The sequence below is a fragment of the Prionailurus bengalensis genome, chromosome C2, assembly GCF_016509475.1.
Source record: "Prionailurus bengalensis isolate Pbe53 chromosome C2, Fcat_Pben_1.1_paternal_pri, whole genome shotgun sequence".
NCBI lineage: Eukaryota > Metazoa > Chordata > Mammalia > Carnivora > Felidae > Prionailurus > Prionailurus bengalensis.
The window spans coordinates 79186138-79209573 of record NC_057350.1 but is presented as its reverse complement, the minus strand read 5'-3'; the positions used below and the strand labels follow the sequence as shown (position 1 = coordinate 79209573).

Below are 23436 nucleotides of genomic sequence, written 5' to 3'. Positions count from 1 at the left end.
GAAAGAGAATTGTGTAATGAGAAAATGGTCAATCCACCAAGAAGACAGAACAATCCTAAATCTGTATGCACTAAACAAGAGAGCTGCAAAATATGTGAAATGAAAACTGATAGAATGGGAAGGAGAAATAGACAAATCCATGATGATAGTCTTCAACACCATTGTCTTAATAATTTATATCATAAATAGGCAGGAAGTCAGCAAGGATTTAGAACTCAACATACCAACAGAACCCAATCAGCATTTATAGAACACTCCACCCAGGAAAAGCAGAATACATGTTCTTTTTAAGCACCCACAGAACATCTACCAAGATCCAACATATCCTGAGCCACAAAACAAACTTCACCAAATTTAAAAGAATTGAAATAATTCAGAGTATGTTCTCTCACTGCAGTGGGATCACACAAGAGATTAATAACTGGAAGATAAAAGGGAAATCTCTGAACACTTAGAAACAACACAACATGTTTCTAAATAATCCAGTAGTCAAAGAGGAACTTTCAATGGAAATCAAAAGTACATTGAGCCAAATCCAAATAAAAATACAACATATCAAAATGTGTGAGATTCAGCTAAAGCAGTCCTGAGAGAAATTTACAGCACCAAAGGAAGAATGCTAACATCATATGAGGAAAAGTCTCAAACCAATGACCCAAAATCCTGTTTCAAGAACAATAAGAAAGCAAGTTTAATGAGAACAGAAGGAAGGAAATAATAAGGATAAGAGTAGAAGCCAATAAAAATAAAAATTAGAGAAAATTAATGAAGCAAAGTTCTCTGAAAAGTTCAACAAAATTTTAGGGTGTCTGGGTGGTTCAGTTGGTTGAGCGTCCAACTCTTGATTTTGGCTCAGGTCATGATCTCACGGTTTGTGGGATCAAGCCCCACATTGGGCTCTGTGCTGACAGCATGGAGCCTGCTCGGGATTCTCTCTTTCTCCCTCTCTCTCTGTACCTCCTCTGCTCACATGCATGCTTGCTGTCTCTCTCCCTTTCTCAAAATAAATGTTAACATGTTTTTAAAAAGTTCAATAAAATTGAGGAAGTTTTAGCAAGGCTGACAAAAAAAAGAAGATACAGGTTACCAATATCAGAAATGAAATGGGATATCCCTACAGACCCTGCAAACTACAAAATAATAAGTACACAAAAATAATAAGTGATTACAGCTAAAAATTCTACACATATATATTTGCCAACTGAGATGAAATGGCCCAATTCCTCAAAACACTCAAATGACCACAACTCACTCAACATGAAATAGATAATTTGAATAGCCCTATAACAATTAGGAAACTGAATTTGTAATTAAAGCCTCCGAAAAAAGAAATCTCTAGGCCCAGATGGTTTCACTGGAGAATTCTATGAAATGCTTAGAGATGAATGAACACCAATTTACATAATCTTCTTCAGAAAATAGAAGAGGAAATAGCAATTCCCAGTGCATTCTATGAAGCCAGTATTAATCTGATACTAAATCCAGACAAAGACATTCAAAAATAAAACTACAAACCAATATCTCTCATGAATATAAATGCAAAAATTCTTATGAAAATGTTAGCAAATAGAATTCAGCAATACATACAAACAATTATTTACCATAACCAAGAGGGTTTAGTCTAGAGATGGAAGACTGGTTCAATATTAGAAAATTAATCAGTGTAATATGCCGTATTAACTGGCTAAAGAAGAAAAATTACATGATCAGGTCAATTAATGCTGCTAGAGCATTTGATGAAATTTAACACACCCATGTATGATAAAAGCTCTTAGAAAGTTAATAGAGGGGAACTTTTTCAATTTGATAAAGAATATCTACATAAAACCTGTAATTAACATGCTAGTGGAAAAAGACCAGTGCTTTCTTCTTGAGATTGTGAAGAAGGCAAAAGAGTACACTCTCACTACAAGTATTCAACATAGTACTGGGAGATCTAGCCTATACAATAAGGCAAGAAAAGGAAATAAAAGACACACAGATCAGAAAGGAAGAAAGAAAAACTGTCCCTAGGGGCGCCTGGGTGGCGCCGTCGGTTAAGCGTCCGACTTCAGCCAGGTCACGATCTCGCGGTCCGTGAGTTCGAGCCCCGCGTCGGGCTCTGGGCTGATGGCTCGGAGCCTGGAGCCTGCTTCCGATTCTGTGTCTCCCTCTCTCTCTGCCCCTCCCCCGTTCATGCTCTGTCTCTCTCTGTCCCAAAAATAAATAAATGTTGAAAAAAAAAATTAAAAAAAAAAAAAAGAAAAACTGTCCCTAATTGTAGATAGCATGACAATTTTTGTAGAAAACTCTAAGAAATCTACAAAAAAATTCCCAGAATTAATAAATTACTTTAAGAAAGTTTCAGGATACAGGATCAACGTATGAAAATCAGTTATATTTCTAGAAGCTAGCATTAAAGAATTGAAAACAAATTAAAAATAAAACATTTATGATCAAGAAAAAATCCATAAATGTCAATCTAATACAATATATATGGGACTTGCATGCTGAAAGCTACCAGATACTGATGAAAGAAATCAAAGAAGATATAAATAAATGGAGACATACTATATTCATAGATTGAAAGACAATATAGTAAAGATATCAATTCTCCAATATTTGACGTATAGATTTAACATAATTCCTTTCAAAATCTCAGCAAGATTTTTTGCAAGCATAGACAATATTATTTTAGAATTTGTATGGGAACACAAAGGAATTAGAATAGCTTAAACAGTTCTGAAAAAGAAGAATAAAATGCCGCTCACTGGCATTTCCTATTTTCTATTGTGTGACTTTAGCCCCTGGCCATAGCTGATAGGATAAAGAGGAGTTAATCAGAGTGCCTGGGTGGCTCAGTTAAGTGTCTGACTTCCACTCAGTTCATGATCTCGAAGTTCATGGGTTCGAGCCCCGCATTGGGCTCTGTGCTGACAGCTCAGAACCTGGAACCTGCTTTGGATCCATTCATTCTCATTCTCTCTCTCTCTCTCTCTGCCCCCTGCCCCCCCCCCCCCGCCCCCGCACTCTGCCTCTCCCCCTGCTTGCGCTCTGTCTCTCTCTCTCAAAAATAAACATTAAAAAAAAAAAAAGAGGAGCTAATCCATTCACTGGCCTGTGACCCAAAAAGACAGCTCAAAGGTATGATTTGGACTAAAAGAATTCCTGATCTTGAGGATTTAAAGTGGGAGAAACAGCTATAGAGGCTAGTTGGCTGTGAAAGTAGATCTGGAAGTTCATGTACAGTCAGGATGAGGGAAACAAAGTTCATAGGCAAGGTGGAATTAAAGAGGAGCAAACACTGGTAGGAAGCAGAGGGAGCCTGACGGTCAAGAGGAAGAAGATGCCATGTGTGGAGAGACATAGAAATCGTGATAGAGACAGCCTCTGAGGGAGTAGTTTTCATTCCTTGTGGTTTTCCAGCTTTCATAAAGCCCAACTGTGCAATAGTTCCTGCTCTTGGATTTCTGTGGGATTCCTCAGAGTATTTATCTCTTCTTTTTGGGTTTGCCTGATCTGGGCTGTGTCTCCTGTACCCAAGGAGCTGAACTAACATAGTTCAGTAAACAGACAGCTCTTCCATTAAAATATGACAACAACAACAAGAACAACAACAACAACAAAACAAAAAACAAAATAAACAAAAACGAAAACAAAAAAACAGTGGAGGTGGCAAGAAGTGAGCATTTGTTGTATCTTGTCCCACTGTTTTTTCCTCTCTGCTGCCTTCTCAAAATTAGGCCTTGTTCTCCTGCCAGCTTCTTTGGCTTCTGATCAAGTGAATACCCCAAAGTCAATTCAGGGGAGGAGAGAGCTCCTCAGGGGGTGGGCCTCCTGTTAGCCCCTGGTGTGCTGTGGGGGACTTGAGCTATTCAATAGCAATTCAGTTCTTTTGTGGAAAAGAGAGAAGGATGGGGTGTGCCCAGAGTCTTGTCTTTTGTGTAGCTTTTCAAATATCCTCTTACTGGTAGTACTGTGACACGGAGAACAAAGTTGCCTGGCTGTGTAGGAAAAGTAAGTGTGAGAAGCAGCTAGATGGGAAGTTATGGCCTGGGCTGGGGGTCCAAAGAGCTGGATTCTGGTCTTGCCTCTGTCACTTAGTACTAGATGCATGTCACTTTACTGGGGCTTGGTTTCTCCATCTGTGAAGTGGAGAATAACAACCACTTAATAATATGAAAAACATCCGTAAATCGCAAAGAAATTGTGGTGGTTCTAGCATGTGATATGGCTTCAGCTTATATCTCCCTCCACTAGCCTCCTTGTTCCCTTTGCTTGGTCATGCCTGCTTCCTTGCTGTTTTATGAAACATGATGGATCCCACCTCAAGGTCTTTGTACTAGCTGTTCACTTTATCTAGATACTATTCCCACAGATATTCCCATCTCCCTTTTATCTAGATCTCTATATTTATGTGCCCATATCCTTTGTTGGTGTGCCTTCCTCTATAGAATGCAAGAATGGGAGGAACAGGAACTTAGCTCACCACTATACCCTTAGAGCCTGGAGCATAATAATGGCTCAATAAATACTTGTCAGGTCATTAGGGGGGATTATTTCTGGACTGGATACCTGGTATTGTTTCTGTAAAGAAACACCTTCCTTATGCCACACAGAAGAAAATTGATTCAAAATCAATGACTTTGAGCACAATCCTTAGTGCCTGCCCTTGTGACTCCTTACTTGGGTTCATATCTGAATTTGCTATTGGTTACTCTGTCCAGGAATCCTAAATGAGTGTAACATGACTCCTGCAGTTGACACACTCATAGGTTTCCTGTTGGGTCTTTGATTCTACTATTCCTGGTCCTTATCTTCTAAGGTCTCCCATGGCAGCTGTCTACAAAGGGAACTTCATATAAAATGTTTAGTCTGTATTTTAAGTAAGTCAGGGTAACTTAACTATAATTTCCAATATAATGAAGTATACCCAGCTGTGTCAGACAAGCAAACGGGCAAATAGACAAAAACTTGTGTTATATATATGGAATTAATGACTACTTTATTAAGTTTTAGGAAATTGAAATGGAAAGATTTTGTATATTTGAAAACTGTAATAGTTTTGAGGAGCTGTCTTTGAGTGGATTTACTTCTAACCACCTTTCATGAATTTATTTGTTAATTCAGTCAATGTTGCAAAAATGTTTAAAGGGAATTTAAAAGAATTCTTCTTCACTGTTGTTTTATCTTCCTCCCCCTTCTCTTCCTCCTTCTTTTTCATCATCACCACCACCATCATCACCTTTGTATTAATAGCTAATAACAATTGAGTACTTTATTTTGTTTATTTTTATTTTTATTTATTTTGAGACAGCGTACAAGTGGGAGAGGGGCAGAGAGAGGGAGAGAGAGAGAGAATCCCAAGCAGGCTTTGCATCATCAGAGTAGTGCCTAACACAGGGCTTGATTCCACGAACTGTGAAATCATGACCTGAGCTGAAATCAAGGGTCGGGTGCTTAACTGACTGAGCCACCAAGGCACAACTTAGTATTTTACATGTGCTTTGTATTTTACTAAGTGCTCTATAGTACTATTTAAAAAAAAAATTAACGTTTATTCATTTTTGAGAGACAGAGCAGAGTGCAAGCGGGGGAGCAGCAGAGAGAGAGGGAGACACAGAATTTGCAGCAGGCTCCAGGCTCTGAGCTATCAGCACAGACCCGGATGCAGGGCTTGAACCCACAGACTGTGAGATCATGACCTGAGCTGAAGCTGGCCGCTTAACCGACTGAGTCACCCAGGCACCCCTATAGTACTATTTTTAAAATTCACAACAATACTATGAGGTATAGATGTATTATTATTATTTTCATTTTAGAGATGTTGAAAATGAGTCTTAGAAAAGATAAGTAACTTTTGTAAGATTGCACAGCTAGTAAGGGGCAGAATGACATCTCTAACTCCTAGCCTGTGTGATAGGAAGCCCAGTGCTGCTCAGGAATCTAGCACTTAAAATTTAAGAGGAAATTAAGACCCAGTTGTGGTTAAAATGAGTCTTAAGCTCACAGGAGTATTGACAGAACTCCTGGTCAAGCGTAGTTTGCCTTCAGGAAAGGGGTATAAAAACCCGAATTAACATTCACAAAGCAATTTCTCTGTGCGAGGACCTGGTTGGGACTGTGACATAATACAATGATGCTCTCTTATCTAAGTTATCTTGGTTGAGAGACCAAGAAGCAGAAGTTCATCTCTGGAGGTTAAATAATTTTGATAAACTGAGGGAGGGTGTGATTAATTATTTGGACAGGACAAGCATGCCTTAGAAATACTTTGAGGCATTCCAGTCTGAAATGTTGGGTAAATCTGCAAATCTTCCAGCACCGCCTACAAATTCTTCGAGTATAGGCTCAAAACGGTTCCACCTCAGTGCCTGGGAATTCGTAGGTCTGATTCAAATTCCTAGATCAGCTCCTGAAAATGTCTTGGTCTTTCAAAACCTTGGTTCTGCATCTGGACAGCTTTTAAAAGGAGAGATGCCTGGAATTCATCTCCACAATCCTGACTCAGAATCTTCGTGGGTGCTATCCTCCCTTTTTATGGTAATTCTGTTTTCATGATTTCCATTTACATACTGTGCAAACACATGTCTTCCAACAAGTCATTCTGTACATGTCTCTTTGCGTGTTTGCACATGCTGTTCCCTCTGTCTAAAATTAATTAATCTGCCTTCTGCATCAAGCCGTCTCCTGATCATCCTTTAAAAGCTTCGAGAAACACACTTTATCCAGAGCCTTGCCTCACTTCCTAGGTGGCTTTAAATGCCTTTCAGTAGAGCAGAGTGGTTAATCAGAAACATTGGCTCTAGAGACAGGCACCTCAGTTTGAATTCCAATTCCAGAACTGGGAAAGTTATGTAACCTTTTTTATGTTTTCGTTCCTCATCTGTAAAATGGAGATAATGATACTACCTTCTTCACAGGATTACTGTGAGTATAAAAAAAGTAACTTAGATGAGATACGTATACCAAAAACTCATACAAAGTAAGCATTAAATCAATGTTAGACATTAGCTGGGATTTCCATGGCACTGTATACAAATTTCCATGTTATTGTTTATCACTCTATACCATAATACTTGATTTATTTATATTCTCCTACATTAAATTATAATCTCTTAAGGATAGGGATAATTATAGAGGGCTTTATAGTCTGAGAACCTACATAGTGTCTTTAATATAGTAGAATTGGCCCTTGAACAACAAAGGGGTTAAAGGGTTACAGAGCCCCCACTATTTTTAATTGTAGTCAAATTCAATTCAATTTTGAATTGTAGTCAAATTCCTTGTGTAGCTCTCAACTCCCCAAACTTTTACTAAGAGCCTACTGTTGACTAGAAACCCTACCAGTAACACAGTCAATTAACACCTATTTTGTATATATATTAAGTACTTTATTCTTACAATAAAATAAGCTAGAGAAAAGAAAATGTTATAAGAAAATCAAAACACATTTACAGTACTGTATTATATTTACAAAAAAAATCTACATATATGTGGACCTACACAGTTCAAATCTATGTTGTTCAAGGGTCAATTTTATAGACACTCAGCAATGTTAATTGATTAAATGAAGAGATTTCATTGCCTTGCTAATGAATGGTGGTTTGGTAAAGAAGAGAGCTCAAGGGTTTAAGGTGAAGCATACCTTGGATGAATCCTGACTGTGTTTTTTTGGAACAAGTTAACTTCCTGTATTAGTCAGCTTGGGATGTTATAGCAAAATACCCATAGACTGGGTGGCTTAAACAACAGTTCTCTCACAGTTCTGGAGGCTGGGAAGTCTAAGATCAAAATGCCTACTTACAGGTTTGGTTCTCAGCGAGGGCTCTCTTCTTGGCTTGCCTTCTCATTGCATCCTCACATCCTGGAGAGAAGAAGTTCTCCTGTCACTTCCTCTTCTTATAAGGGAACTAATCTCATCATGGGCTCTCCATCCCTATGACCTTATCAAACCCTAATCCCCTCCCAATGGCCCCACCTCTTAGTACCTTCATTTTGGGTGTTAGGGCTTCCACATATGCATTTTGAGGGCAAACAAAGTCATTTATCCTTCCCCAAGCCTCAGTTTCCTCACCTGTATTTATCAGGATTGTTTGATGAAGATTAAAAGGGGTGTGTAATATTTAGCCCAGTACCTGATTCAGAGAAGACCACAATAGATGAGTGATTTTTATTTTAACCTAAGAAAAATATGTGGCAGAATTATTCTTATGTGCATATAGATCTAAGAAGCTTCAGAATTGGCATATGTATACATATACATACACACACGTGTATGTATATATATGCATATATACATATACATATATGTGTATACACGTATACATACATATATGTATATATGTGTGTATATATATGTGTATATATATATACATGTCCATATACACATACACACATGTGTATAATTTCCTAACTAAAACTTCTTGTTTATTGTTTTATTATATTTTTTTAGAACTCAAAGACTCCTTTGTTTCCTGGGGCAGGGGGGAAGACCATTGTTTTTCCTTTGATGAAGTAGAACCATATGAAGCCCCAAGAGTGGATTTGTCTTACTTCAGGAAAAATTAGTCTTTGTAGATACATGAATGGATATTTCCAGATCCATCCTGTCTATGTTTTATGGGGGCACTTGGTCTGTCCTACACTGGCATACATTAAAAAGTATTGAAAAAAGTAATACTCCTGAAAACTCTTTTTGTGTGTTTGTTCCAAAAAATCATTCATGCTTTGCAACTTGTGATTTTCAACACTGAGAGTTTACACCAAATAGCAGGAAATGAAGTGTTCATGGAAGAACATTCTTTAAGAGCATCAGATAGATAGATGTCAGGGGTTCCTTTTCCTCAACCCTGTGGGCAGTGGGCTGGGAATCTGGAGACCTGAGTCTGTGAACTTGTGTTAAAATGGTAAAATCTCATCACAACTTTGGGTGCCATATTAGCTCTTCTCTACATGGTTCACCTTACCTCTTAAAGAATTGTGTATTCCTTAAGAGCAGAATATTCTTCTCGGTATTCCCAGTAGCTAGCACAGACCTTGGTACATACCAGGCTCCATGGGGGTAGGGGGAGAAAAACTGAACCACAGGAAGTCAAATCAGGGGATCTGAGAACAGAGAAGATTTGTGGACATTGGATTTTTATTAGAATACTGTGTTTACTTGGAGGGTCCCCTATTTTAAACAAATTGGAGAGGCCCCAGGAAAGAATAACCAAATTATTGAAAGAATTTAATGTGGATTATTTAGCTAAAGGTTTTTTAAGACTTCACTTAACTCAGGGGGAGGGAAATTGCTTTGCTTCAATGCCATGCATTTTTCATCTGTTTGTGTTTGAAGAGCAAACCCAAACTGGATTCTCTTCAGGGCTTGGAACCCAGTGGGTGCTCAGGGAATATGTTTGGAATGAATGATTCAGTGTTTCCCTCCTGGTTGCAGATTTCTGGCCGGCCAAGAAACTGCCTTCTTCTTTCAAGGGCTGGGCTATGCTAAGAGGCTTGAGGGACACATGAAGGAAGGTTGATTTGTAAACCAGGTATAGTCACTCTATTCAGTATTAGAGAAGATGTTTCTACTGAATGGAGTGTATGTGTGTGTGTGTGTGTGTGTGTGTGTGTGTGTGTGTGTGTGTGTCAGTGTAGTGGAAGAATGTTCGAAAAAATCTTTTTGGAGGAAAATTCTTTCTAATTCACAAATTGATTTGACACAGCTTTGAGAGAGCAGCCGAAAGTGTTGTTAGGTGTAGGGCAGGGGCCGCTGGGAAGGCATCTGGAATGGTTTGAATAACTGGGTGGGGGCCCTGGAAACTTGTTCTGACGGGTCGCGTGTCATTGTTAGTTCGATGTTGCCCTCTGCTGGCAAAACTGTTGTCATCCTGGGAAACCACAAATCTCATGGAGTTTTGAAATTCCCTTTTACACTGGGGTGTCCAGGCCCTTTTTCATCAAGCAGGGACATGACACAGTGCTGAGGAACAGCAGTGGCAAAGGAGATGTGGAAAATCCTCTGCCAGGAGAGTCTGGCTCACACAACTAAGATGATAAATTGTATGGTTTTAGTTTTTCAAGCTCTGCTCACTTGCCAGGTTCTCTCTCAGCTCTGTGTTGGGCATAGTGAGGGGACACAGACAGGACTGAAACAACTCTCTACATTGGAGGGTCTCTCATCAAATGCGGGGCATGATGAGGACATTCTGGGGATAGAAATCACTGTAATATGGAGAAGATTGTGACTTGAACCACAGCGGAGGTACTGATGATAGAAAGCTTATATGTATTTAATGAAAAGAAAGAGGACATCTACTTGGCAGGGTGTGGGGTGGAGATTGGTAAGGGTTAGTCTCCATGAAATAGCGTTTAAACTGGGAGTTTGAAGGATGGGTGAGATTTATTATTTTTAAAAATCTCTCTTTATCATAAAAGTAGAATATGTTCATCATAAAAAGAAATTAAGCTCTGACTAATAAAAGCATGGAAAGAAAGGAAAGCCATCTGAAATCCCAGCACTCAGAAATAATCAGTGTTACCATTTTGATCTATGTATTTGTTGTTGTTGCAAAGTTGGAAGTACACTGAAGGTGACGTTTTGTATCCAGCTCTTTCTGACTTTTATGGCACAAACATTTTCCCACTGTTACTGATTAGTTTTTAAAACTGTGCTACTTTATGGGGGAGTATTTCAGTGTGTAAACGTGAGGATAGGATTCCCAAACAGCGTGAGCCAAGGCATATGGCTTGCACAGCGCAAGGATTGTTCATTCTTTACTAATTGATGTCAGAAATATATTTTGGATGCATACAACCTTTGGAGAGAAAATGCAAAGAACTGATTATGTCTTTGTGGAATTTATAGTATAGGAGAGGAGACAGACATTAATTAGGTTATCATAGAAATAACTGTAAAAGTGCATCTGGGATAAGTACTATGAAGGAGAAATACATAGTATTATGAAAGTGTACATTAGAAAGAACAGAAGTAGTTACAGAGGTCTGGGTAAGTTTGCCTCAGTAAGGGGTAATTGAACTCAGCACTAGAGCAGTTAGGGAAATAACATCAGGTGGGAACAGCATATGCAAAGGTCCCCTTAGTAGCAGTGGGCATGGTGAATACAAGAAACTGAAAGATCAAGAAGAGTGAGTGGAGAGACTTGGCCTGTGATGGGGTTGAATAGGTAGATAGGGCCTGACTGTGGACAGCCTCTTAGATCAGATGAAGAACTTCTATCATTTCTTGTGAGAGCTCTGGGGGACTGTCAAAATGTTTGCAGCCAAAGTGAAGACGTGAAGGCCAACCTGTTTTTTTTTTTTTTTTTCCCAAAAGATCTGCCTCACTACAGTATGGTGGAGAGGTTAGGAGGGAACTGGAGCAGATGTAGGTAAACTGGGTCTAGGTGACTAGTAGCCTAAACCTAGTGAGAGGGTGATCGCAGTAGTCTAAGCAGGAGATGAGGGGGACCGTATCAGGTTGGTGAAAGTTCAGATGGAGGTAAGTAGGTGGTTTTCAGAGATTTTTTTGGGGATTCAAATGTTTAGGACCTGGCATGTGAACTGAGGAAAAGGTGGAGTCCAGAATGACTCCCTCCGAAGTCTCCAGCTTGCATAAATGGGTGGAAGCAGGGTTCTTCTCCCAGATAAGGAACACTGCAAGAGGATGAGGTTTGAAAGGCATGGCGATGCGTGTTTTCTCAGGGGAAAGGTTTCCCAGAGACAGCAGCCCCAGGGTGGTATATATCATCACATCAGCTCCTTCCAGAAGTTGGTTTTACTGTATTCTCATACCACACTGAAGGGTCCTCAATTTGGAGGTGGATGGTACTGGGGAGAAAGCCAATACCATGGCTGGGTTTCATGTCTCTACCTTGTCTTTAAGATAAGGGTAATAACTTCTGCTCCAAAGGGTTGCTCTGAGGTTCATAGGACCGTCAGTATCCAAGGACTTTGTAAGTCTCCACAATATGCTATTGCTACTTCTACCCCTATATTTGTTGTGGATATTGTTGCCAACCCAAGTTCAATTATGTTAATGTCGGGAATATGAAATTCAATGTTTTTTCCATGAGTTATTTGGGAAAAAAAGGTGTGATTGAAGTCTAAATAAATACATATACCACCCAGGAGCTAGAGATGTGGCCCCAAACTATTTATAACCCCATGTGTTTACTTGAATTCAGACTTTCCCGACATGTAAATTATGCAGAATCTGTGTCACAGCAGAGCACTCTGTGTTCCTAAAAAGAATTCTCTTTTTTCCCAAATCCTTTACCTTTTAAAATAAATCTCATTATGGAGTGCTGACATTTTCAGCAAAACCATTCAACCAAAAGCTGTAGTTTTTTTAGACTAAAACCAAGTCTGGTTTATTAGGCAGCAGCTTTTAACTTACTGCTAAGTAGATGCAAGCTATTTAGAGAAATTTATGTAGATATCTGATAAGACATTTCAGAGTCCCCCGGTCTCTTTCTGACTAAGATTGAGAGTATAAAACAGATGATCTAGAATTCTTTCCTTCTCTCAGTGGAACAGGGGTTGAGTATGGCAGTGTTGTTGGGGTGGATGGAAACCATAGAACCAGGGTTTATTTATTTGAGAGAGAGAGAGAGAGAGAGAGAGAGAGAGAGAGAGAGAGAGAGAATATGAATACGAGTTGGGGAGGGGCGGAGAGAGGGGAACAGAGGCTACAAAAAGCACTCTGTGCTGACAGCAGAAAGCCCAATGCAGGGCTTGAACTCACAAACTGTGATATCATGACCTGAGCTGAAGTTGGAAGCTTAACTGACTGAACCACCCGGTGCCCCAGTAGAACCAGGATTTAAACCACATCTCTCAGACTCTACACCACTGACTCTAGTATCATATTCTAGTTGACTGACTTCAGATGTGACTTTCTTCAAAGGGTTGTGGGGGATGTAAAGCTAATATTTATGCCATATAATGGCCGCCATGATCAATGCTCTTACCCTCTTGTTTTCCTTCATCATCTTTTCTGTCTTTTCTTCTCGTTCATCCTTTTTTTCTCTCTCTCTTTCACACATCCACCTTTTCCTTGCAGTGACTTAACTCCTGACTCGTCTTGCCTGTCTGTGTTTAGATTATGCTATACTGAGGAATGGCATATATTTGGGCTGCCCAAAATTCCTTAGACACTTAGGCCCCTGCCAGTGATAATAACAGTTGATTTATAGAGCACTGATTGAGAGTCGTTTCCCTTAATCCTCTCCACAAACTCAGGAGATGAGTGCTAGTATTGTCTCCATTTCACAGATAAGGAACATGAGTCGAAAGCATGTGAAGTATCCTATCTTACAGAGTAAGTAAGTGATAGAGCTGGCAATTTTCATACTGGCCCTCATCCAGCCCAGCAACCTCCAAAAGTTTTGATTGGCACTCATTTATTCACCAGAAAGATATTTACTTAGTGTGGGCTATTTGACAGGAGCTGGATAGAGTGAGTAGCCCAATGGCCATGGTCTCTGCCTTTGTGGAACATACACACATACATGATACTGAGCTCACCTTGACTGACATTGTCCAACCCTCTGTATTTTCATGTCTATTCTGATCGTCAATGTCCACATGGTACTTACTTCTAAACATTTTTATCTATCATTCCTTCTTACAAAAAGCAATAGGTCCACAAAAGAAGAAGGACCAGGATGCTTTGAGGAAGCATGATAAAGGGCCAAGTTGATATAGGACCTTAAGAAATCCTCCTTGAATGAGGCATTTGAACCATGATTTGGACAGTGAGGGTTCTTAGCCTGCTATGAGATAATGTTGGGCAATGGCCTGACCATACAAGAACTTGTAGTTCCATTTACGTGAGTTGGGTTTGCTCCTAGGATCAAAAAGATGCTATTTAACGAACAGGGGAATGATGTCATTCTGTTTGTATTAAAAAAAAAAAATAGCACTGTGTTTGCTGTGTGAGAATGGATGGGAGTGGACTACCTAGTCTATCTTTACATTAGATTGATTCTGTGTAGTGAGAATTCAGGCATGAACCAGTCACAGATCATCCTTTTCAGTCTCTTGGGGAAAACAAAACATGTACTGAAATAATTGTAATACAAGTCATGAGTGCTATAGTAGATAGACAGCAAAAGTGCTGTGGGTGAGGGCATTTATAGACCATGCTCACTTTCTTCTAGCCAGACGCCACTGTTCAGATCTCTTCTTGTTTTCTCTGTTGGAGATTCTGTTAGAGTTAGAATTTTCTATGCATGCCCTAAAAGGCTCTCAAGTCCAAAGCAAATCAATTTGGTGAAAACTTATCTAGTGTCTACTTTGTCGTTGGCCCACTTCACTTGTTTGGCTGTATTTCTACCACAAGGATATGATAGGATGAGTAGGTGTTGTGTTGGCTTGGAGGTCAGTGCACCTTTGTGTAAGTCTCCATTTTTTTTCTCCACTCAGCAATGCGACTTTTGGAGATTAGCATAAACTAGTGTGTAGTGAGTAAAGTTTGTGGTAAGAATTGAGTTAGAAAAATTGATGTTTTGGTTTCCTTGGAGGAAGATAAAGGTTTTCTGATGAACAGGGAAGATGTGAAGGAACATGAATCAGGTGACTGCCAACATGATACCATCTTGTCATTCCCCCCATGGATCCCTTCATGGGTAATCATCTCTGAACTCTGTGGCTGTGGAACATTTTTTTGTTTGCTTGTTAGCAATCTTCCATCTTCCCCCCTCCCTTGGTCATGGGGCTGGACTGAAAGAGAGAGAAAGAAGGAGAGAGGAAGGATAGTTATTCCTCAGCACCTCTTCTGAGGTGATCAAACCTCCCTGTCTTCTGTGTTAGTAGAGATGTTTCAATGAGTACTGTTAGCTTTAACTTGAAAAGACCATGCCATTAACTTTTATTCTCTGTGATGATTCCCACAGGATAGATCATTGGAACAATGAGAAGGAGAGGATTTTGCTGGTCACAGACAAGACTCTCTTGATCTGCAAATATGACTTCATCATGCTTAGCTGTGTGCAGTTGCAGCGGATTCCCCTGAGCGCTGTCTATCGCATCTGCCTGGGCAAGTTTGTCTTCCCTGGGATGTCACTGGACAAGTGAGTGTGGTGTCTTAGACTTGGAAAATGGTGCAGTGGAGGGCATACCATGCAGGGAAATCAGTCACAAAGTTCAGTTTAGTAAGCCAAGTACACCCAGGGGAGAAAAGTGAAGCTGTACAGTTGAATTCATCAAATAATCTTTGCGTTCCTATTCTATGTCAGACACCAGGGATGCAACTTTAAGTAAGGGCACATGAGAAATAAATGGTTGACTATAAGGGGAAAAGAGCTGTGGGATCATGGAAGAAAGATTCTCAATACGATTTGTGTGGCAGGGAACCAGAGAAGCTCTACTGGAGAAGGACTTGAGCCTGTATTTGACGTTGGGTAAGAATTAGCCAAAGATGGAGAACAGAAATTTAACATTCCAAGCTGAAGGAACAGCACAGCCAAAGGAGTGGAGGTGGGAAACAGTATCTTGCCTTTGGAAATTGAAATTGTTCTGTAAAGCTGAGTGGACAGGATTTATGATGGTCAATAGCTCTTCTTGAAAGAGGTCTCTTTGAGATCTTCCCTGGACGCTTAGTAGAAAGGACCTCAACTATCTCAGAGATGTTGACATTTACCAAGATACCTGGTGAGGTCTACAGAGCAGGGTTGCTGAACTAAGTTCTTGTTATGGTCTTGGAAGGAATGGTCTTTCTTAAACATTTTAAAGTTTATTTATTTATTTGAGAGAGAGAGGGAGAGCGTGCGTGTGTGCATGCCCTAGCGAGAGAGGGGTGGAGAGAAAGCTAGAGAGAGAATCCCAAGCAGGCTCTGTGCTGACCGTGGGCTCAATCCTGCGGAACCGTGAAATCAGAACCTGAGCCAAAGCCGAGTCGGATGCTTAACTGACTGAGCCACCCAGGTGCCCCCTCTCCTAAACATTTTAGATCTAAGCCAGGACAGCAATCTCCCTCTGAGCCTTTGACTGTAAGCTTTTCCCATCTCCTGGTGAGCTCCTTGAGGGAAAATACCTTTTGGTTTGTTTGTTTGTTTGACACCTGGCATTGGGCCTGGCACACAGTGAGAGCAGAAAAACTTTTCTAAAATGTTGAAAAAAAGCACAGTTTGATCAAGTGATTGGTTTCCTTACAAAAAGCATACCATATCAAAGATCTATGCTTTAATTTATTCTTTTCGTGGATGCATGATGTGACAAATTGATTTAGCTCACTAACTTTTTGAACTGGTGGGTTTTCAGTAATATAAGCAATCATAAATATTTTTATAATATCACAGAATGTTTATTTTCAGGAAATATCTCTCCCACCCCATACTCTAAGTTCTCAAGATTTATTACCCTAGGTGATAGTCAATAGTTACATGTTGCTATTTTTTTTTTTAAAGAAATAGAAATAGCAAATGCACAGGAGTATAGATGTCTTTGTATGTCTTTGTATGTAATGGGTTTATACACATTTGTAAGTACATCTGCACAGGCACATTTATCATAAACTGTTTTACTCAATGGGAGCACATGTTGTAAACTCTTCTGCCTCGAGTTATTTGACCCAATGAGATTTTATTATATAATTGGAGATTTTATTACATAATTATTTATAGATCAACCTCAGTTTTTTAAATAGTGCAGAATATTTATTTTAAAAAGTAATCTATTTATCCAGCCCCTCATTAATGGCTATTTATTTTTACCTTTGCTACTATAAGCAATTCTGCTATAAATATTCTTGTGTATAGGACTTGGGATAGATGTCTAGATGTATCTACAATGTAAATTTCTGTAAGTGGAATTATTAGGTCAAAAGTCATGTGCATTTTAACTGATAGATATTGCCAAATTGCCTTCTGAACAGGTGACACCAGCTTACACTCCCACATAGTGTAAGAGTGTCCTTTTCTACACATCTTCACCAATATCTCACATTATGAATCTTTTTTGCTTTGCCAGTGAGATAAAGAAAAACAACTCATTTTTGTTAATTTGTTTTATAAATATTGAGTTACTCACAATTCTTTGATATTGTGTCAATTTTGGCAAATTGTATTTTTCAAGGAATTTGTTACATTTATTTACAGTGCTGTATTTGAAAGCATAAAGTTTTTAATAATATTCCATTATTATACCATTAATGTCTATAAGACATTTAGTGATATCCCCTTTCTTTCCTGATTTTGATGACCCGTGTTTTCTCTCTTTTTCTGTCAGTGGGCATATTGATTTTGTTGGTTTTTACAAGAATATACTTTTAAATGCTAATTTTCACTTTTGTCTGGTTTTTATTTAGTTGATTTCTACTTTTTTATTTATCTTTTCCATTCTTCTACTTACTTTTGGTTTACTTTTCTTTCCTTTTTTTAAACTTTTTAATTTGAAACCCAAGGTCATTGATTTTAGGCCTTTTCTTCTTTTCTGATATGACTATTTAAATCTATAAATTTTCTTCTAAGCACTGCCTTTACTGCATCTCATAAACCTTGATATGTTGTGCTTCTATTCTCATTTAGCTTGAAGTATTCTCTGATTTTTCTTGTGATTACTTCTTTGAACCATGGATACTTTAGAAGTTGTACTGGCTAATTTCCAAATATTTTTCTTGGGATTTTAATATTCTTTCATTTTAATTTAGAGAACATATGGCCTTGATTTTAATCCTTGTAAATAAATCGAGACTTGTTTTATTGACTGAACTATAGTATATTTTTGTGAATGTATCATATTCATTGGAACAAAATTTTGTGTGTGATTGTTTATAAATATCAGTTTATTGTGTTTGACAGTATTGTTTAAGTTATCTATATTTTTACTGATTTTTGTCCATTTTTGTATTAGCGATTGAGAAAGGAATGTTAAAAATCTATCATTGTGGAGTTTTCTTCTCTCTTTATTCTTTGCTTAATGTATTTTGAGGATCTATTATGGACATTATATTTATGATTAATATGCCTTCCTGAAAAATTGAGCCTTTTTTTCATTATGGATTGGTTATCATTTTTATACTTATTTTTTTACATAGCAAATCTTTTTTTAATACATTTACTGTCCATGTCTTTGTATTCAAAGTATATTTCTTATCAAGATCACATAATCGAGTTATACTTTTAATCCATTCTGATAATCTCTGCCTTTTAATTGGAGTGTTTAGTCCCTTTACATTTTATATAATTTTGATTTGAAGTTGAGTCTACCTATTATTTAATTTTTTTTTTTATATTTATTTATTTTTGAGAGACAGAGTAAGCAGGGGAGGAGCAGAGAGAGAGGGAGACACAGAATTAGAAGCAGGCTCCAGGCTCCGAGCTGTCAGCACAGAGCCTGATTCAGGGCTCGAACCCACGAACCATGAGATCATGACCTGAGCCGAAGTTGGATGTTTTAACCGACTGAGCCACCCAGGCGCCCTGAGTCTACCTATTATTTGTTTTCCATTTTCCCTTTTTAGATTTATTTCTTAGTCCTCTTTTTCAACCTTATTTTTAATTATTTAAATACTTTTCATAATTTAATTTTAATATTTCTGTTGGCTTTTTAGCTATAACATTTTATATAAATTTGTGGTTGCTTTAGAGCAGAGTTTCTCAACATGAAGACTGTTTACATTTTGGGTAGGACAATTCTTTGGTATGGGAAGCTGCTCTGTGCATTGTAGGATGTTTAGCAGCAACTTTGGCTTATACCCAGTAGGTGCCAGTAACACCCTGCTTCTGTTAAGACAATCAAAATATGTCCCCAGATATCACCAAATGTACCCTAAGGGCAAAATCACTCCATATTGAGAACCACTGCTGAAGGAATTATAATATAGGTACTTAATGTTTCACAGTCTACTTAAATTTAATATTGTAATACTACACTTTTGACATAGAAACCTTGTAAACTTATTATTCTAGAACTGTAAATGTTTGATATAGTATGATAAAGTCAGTGTAGCCATAGGAGGGTATGAGAAGGAGGCTTGGAAGAAAGTTTATTGTACTCACAGGTCTAAGAAAGGGAGTCCCCATATACCATAGAGGGCCTCAGAGGAAGTCACCAGTGTTGGTCAGGAGGCTGAAAGGACAGGAGCTATACGAGAACTTAGACCATGGCTGTTACTAGAGTTTCTATAGGAAAGGCAAGGCATGACAGGGTACTCAATTTGGGATTGGGTAGTTTAAATAATTTTGGTGGACTTTAAGCTGTAGGGGAGATCCACTGTTGCTTAGTACCTGAACCTGGATTGATCAAGGCAGAAGAATATTGCCTCATGGGGTGTATGGGCCAAATAGAAGATGTATGGTTCAGGATTGTTTTATATGAATATCAGAGGTGTACTTTAGGCTGAGTCCTTTGCTATCTCTAAAAATTGGCTAGCCCCAAGAGGGGCAGTCTCTCCCCAGACAGAAAGCTTCCTTAGTATGTTAAAACATCATAAGGTACATTAAATAAGTAAATACATATTTACATACACATACATACCATACATGTACTATTTACAACACCTCCTTACTGACCTTTATGTTGCAGTTGTCATGCATATTACTTCTATATGCATTTTAATCTAAACAGGATAATGTTATAAATTTTGTTTTAAGAAATTGTACATATTCCAAAAAAATTAAGATACATAATTGTATTTTATATTTAAATACATGGTTTTATTTACTTTTATTTTTTTAATGTTTGTTTATATTTGAGGGAGAGAGAGAGAGAGCTAGCACATGGGGGAGGGGCAGAGAGAAAAGGAGACACAGAATCTGAAGCAGGCTCCAAGCTCTGAGCTGTCAGCACAGAGCCCAATGCAGGGCTTGAACACATGAACTGTGAGATCATGTCCTGAGGCAAAGTCAGATGCTCAACCAACTGAACCACCCAGGTGATCCCATGTTTTCATTTCTGATACACTTCTGATAATCTTTATTTGTTCCAGGAGATTCAGATTTCCCTTTGATGCCATTTTACATGAAAAATTCCTTTTTAGTATTTCTTGTACTGTAGTATATTGGTGATGTATTTTTAAAAACGTCTTTATTTAGCCTTCATTCCTTTTTATTAATTTTTATTATTTTGAGAGAGTACGAGTCAGGGAGACTCGTATATGCAAATATGCATATAAAACGAGGGAGGGAGGGAGGGAGGGAGGGGGGGAGAGAGAGAGAGAGAGAGAGAGAGAGAGAGAGAGAGAGAGAGAGAGAATCTTAAGCAGACTCCATGTTCAGTGTCGAGCCCAACCCGGGATTATGACCTGAACCCAAATCAAGAGTCGGACACTCAATCTACTGAGCCACCCAGGTGCCCCTTCATTTCTGAAGAGTTTTCTCTAGTTAGAGGATTCTGTCTTGACATTTTTTTTTCAGTACTCACAAAATGTTGTTCCACTGTCTTTGGCCTCCATAATTTCTGAAGAGAAATTCACATTTATTTGAACTGCTATTCTGTGTATTCTCTAGCTGCTTTCACATGTTAACATTATCTTTAGTTTTCAGAAGTTTGACTGTGATGTGCATAGGGGTATATGTATGTGTGTATGTTTAATCTTCCTTGGGATTCCCTGTGCTTCTTGTATTTGTAAGTTTTTATGTTTCAACAAATTCAGGAAATCTGAGCTTAATGCTTTTTGAAACTTTTTTTTTGTTGTTGTTCCATTCTCTTTTTTTCCCCTGATGTTTCAATTACATGTATAAGAGAAATTTTGCTATTATTCTACAGGTATCTCAGTCTCTATTTTTTTCCAGTCTCTATCTCATCTTCAGATTGGCAGTTTCTATTGATCCAACTTCACACCTTATTGACATTTTCTTTTGTCATTTCATTCTGCTGTTAAGTCTATCAAGAATTTCTTTTATTTCAATTATTGTTCTTTTTGTTTTAAAACATCCATTTAGTACTCTTTTCTCTTTTCTATTTCTCTTAAAAGATATCACATATTTTCTGAATGAGTGTATTGTCCTTACTTAGCATAATTTACTTTACTTAGTATTTGCCTTACTTAGCATAATTATAATAATTACTTTAAGGTTCTTCCTGATAATTTCAAATTATGGATCATCTCAAGATTTCCTGCATTGACTGTCTTTTTTCTTAAGAATAGGTCATATTTTGTTGGCTCTTGGTGTATTGGTTACTTTCAAATTTATTCCTCCTGGACTTTGTGTAGACTTCCTTTATTCTTTAAATCCATAGGTAGAAGTTTTATGGGTAAGAAGATGGCTCTTTGTTTTTTTCTGGTTTTTTTTTTTTTTGTTTTTGTTTTGTGTGTGTGTGTGTGTGTGTGTGTGTGTGTGTGTGTGTGTGTGTTTTGTGTAGAATTTCTAGTTATTTTCAGAATAGGCAGTCTGCTGGGCTAGATATTGAATTTTTTTATGCCTAGATATTGAATTTTGCAAATAATTTTATGTCATCTTTGGAGATGATTGTGTATTTTTCTCTGTAAATCTAATATAATGGGTTCTGTCACACATTTCTTAAAACTGAGACATTTTTGCACATTCAAGGTACAAAGCCACATGGTATAATTATATTTAATATAATATTCCATTGAATATTATTTATAATTTTTGAAAGTGTTTCTTTTATCAATATTCATAAATTTGATTGATGTTTAGTTTTCTTCTATTGGGCTGTCTTTGCAGATTTTGGTATTAATATTAGCTAACTTTTAAAAGACTGGTTTTTGGGTCTCCTGGGTGGCTCAATTGATTAAGCATCTGACTCTTGGTTTCAGCTCAGGTCATGATCTCAGTTTTGTAGTTTGAGCCCTATATTGAGTTCTGTGTTCACAGTGTGAAGCCAGATCCTCTCTCTCTCACTCTCGCTCTCTGCCCCTCCCCCCACTTGCACTGTCTCTGTCTCTCTCAAAATAAATAAACTTAAAAAAAAAGTGTTTTTGTTTTGTTTTGTTTTGTTTTGTTTTGCTTTTTCCCCCCTCTCTTGACTTTACCAGATATAGAAATGGCTTTATCTTTTACGTAGATGATTAGTGTATTTCACCTATCAACATGCCTGGACCTGATGCTTTCAAAGGAGGAGTAGCACTACAACTTTCTTAATTTTTTCCATGGTATTGGCATGTTTAGACTTTCTCTCTCTTTATAGTTAGTTTCTGTAGTGTATAGTTTACTAGAAAAATCACTCCGTTTTTTTCAGATTTCTAAATTTTCATTGGACTGAGAAAAGTAAGAAAACAGATGATTAAAAGAATAATAAAAGTTTATTTTATATATAATACTTTTTTCCTTGTGTCGGGATTTACGTAACTAATAGTTGATTGATTGATTGATTTCAAAGTACCACCTGTTGAGTTTATTTGTTCATTATAGAAGAATTAATTTTCCCATTTATTATCTTTTACATTTTTCCATATCTCCTATTGCGCTATTTGTGTATATTCTTTCTTGCATTTTGTAACTTCTTTAAAGTTTAATTAATGAATGAATTAATAATTTTAGAGAGACAGTGTGCGAGCAAGGGAGAGGGGCAGAGGGAGGCAGAATTTTTTTTTAATGTTTTACTTATTTTTGAAAGAGAGAGTGCAAGCTGGGAGGGGCATAGAGGGGGGGGGGCAGAGGCTCCAAAGAAAGCTCTGTCCTGACAGCAGTGAGCCTGATGTAAGGCTCGAACTCATAAATCATGAGATCATGACCCGAGCCAAAGTTGGAGGTTCAACCACCTGCACCCCTCAGGAGCCCTGAGTGAGAGAGAATCTTAAGCAGTCTCCATGATCAGTTCTGTAACATTACAGGGCTCAATTCTACAACACTGGGAGCATGACCTGAGCCAAAATCACGAGTTGGATGCTCAAATGATTGAACCGCCCAGGCACCCCAAGTTTAGTTTATTTAGAGTTATTTTTTGTTAGATACCTGAGTTTGTTAAATTTTCTTTAATTATGCTTTTCCAGATCTATTGTACCATTTTATTTATATTTCCCATGCCCTGTTATTTCTTTTTTTATCTTTGATTCAAGAATATGATTGAGGTAACTTTTTAAGTTGGAAGGATTTTTACTCCTTTGACATATATTATTAATTTCTAATTTTATACATTGTGTTTAGAGAATGTCTTCTCTAATATTTCTGTGTTTTTGGATTTACTGAATAGTTTTATACTTAAATAGTTATTTTTTAATCAACATTTCACAAATATTTGAATGTGCAGTTTCTACTTCTGTGTGTAGAATTTGGTAACTAGTGTTTAGATACATTATCATTATGTTTCATATGTCTTCTCTGTCTTGGCCTATTAATTAATTAATTTTTTTGGCTACTTGATCTGTCATAGACTGAGAGGAGAATTAAATTTTCCTTAATTAGTTTTTTTACTTTTGTGACTTTACATTGTGAATATTGATATTACCTTGTTTGATGTAGAAACACAGAATTTGAATATTTATTTTAGATTATAATGTTTTTCATTATAAACTTAACCTTCTTTAGTGCCTTGTCTGTTTTTGGTCTTGTTTGGGGTGAATAT

General features: G+C 37.7%; 1 protein-coding gene across 2 annotated transcripts in view; it reads left to right on the top strand.

Annotated features, from left to right (window-relative positions):
* TPRG1 (tumor protein p63 regulated 1) overlaps positions 1-23436 on the top strand; it is a 141832-nt gene that overhangs the window by 51919 nt on the left and 66477 nt on the right. For both annotated transcript variants that reach the window (XM_043594609.1, XM_043594608.1), the window contains exon 4: positions 14862-15038. In XM_043594609.1, coding sequence (XP_043450544.1) covers positions 14862-15038 — 177 coding nt within the window. The remainder of the gene's footprint in view (positions 1-14861; positions 15039-23436) is intronic.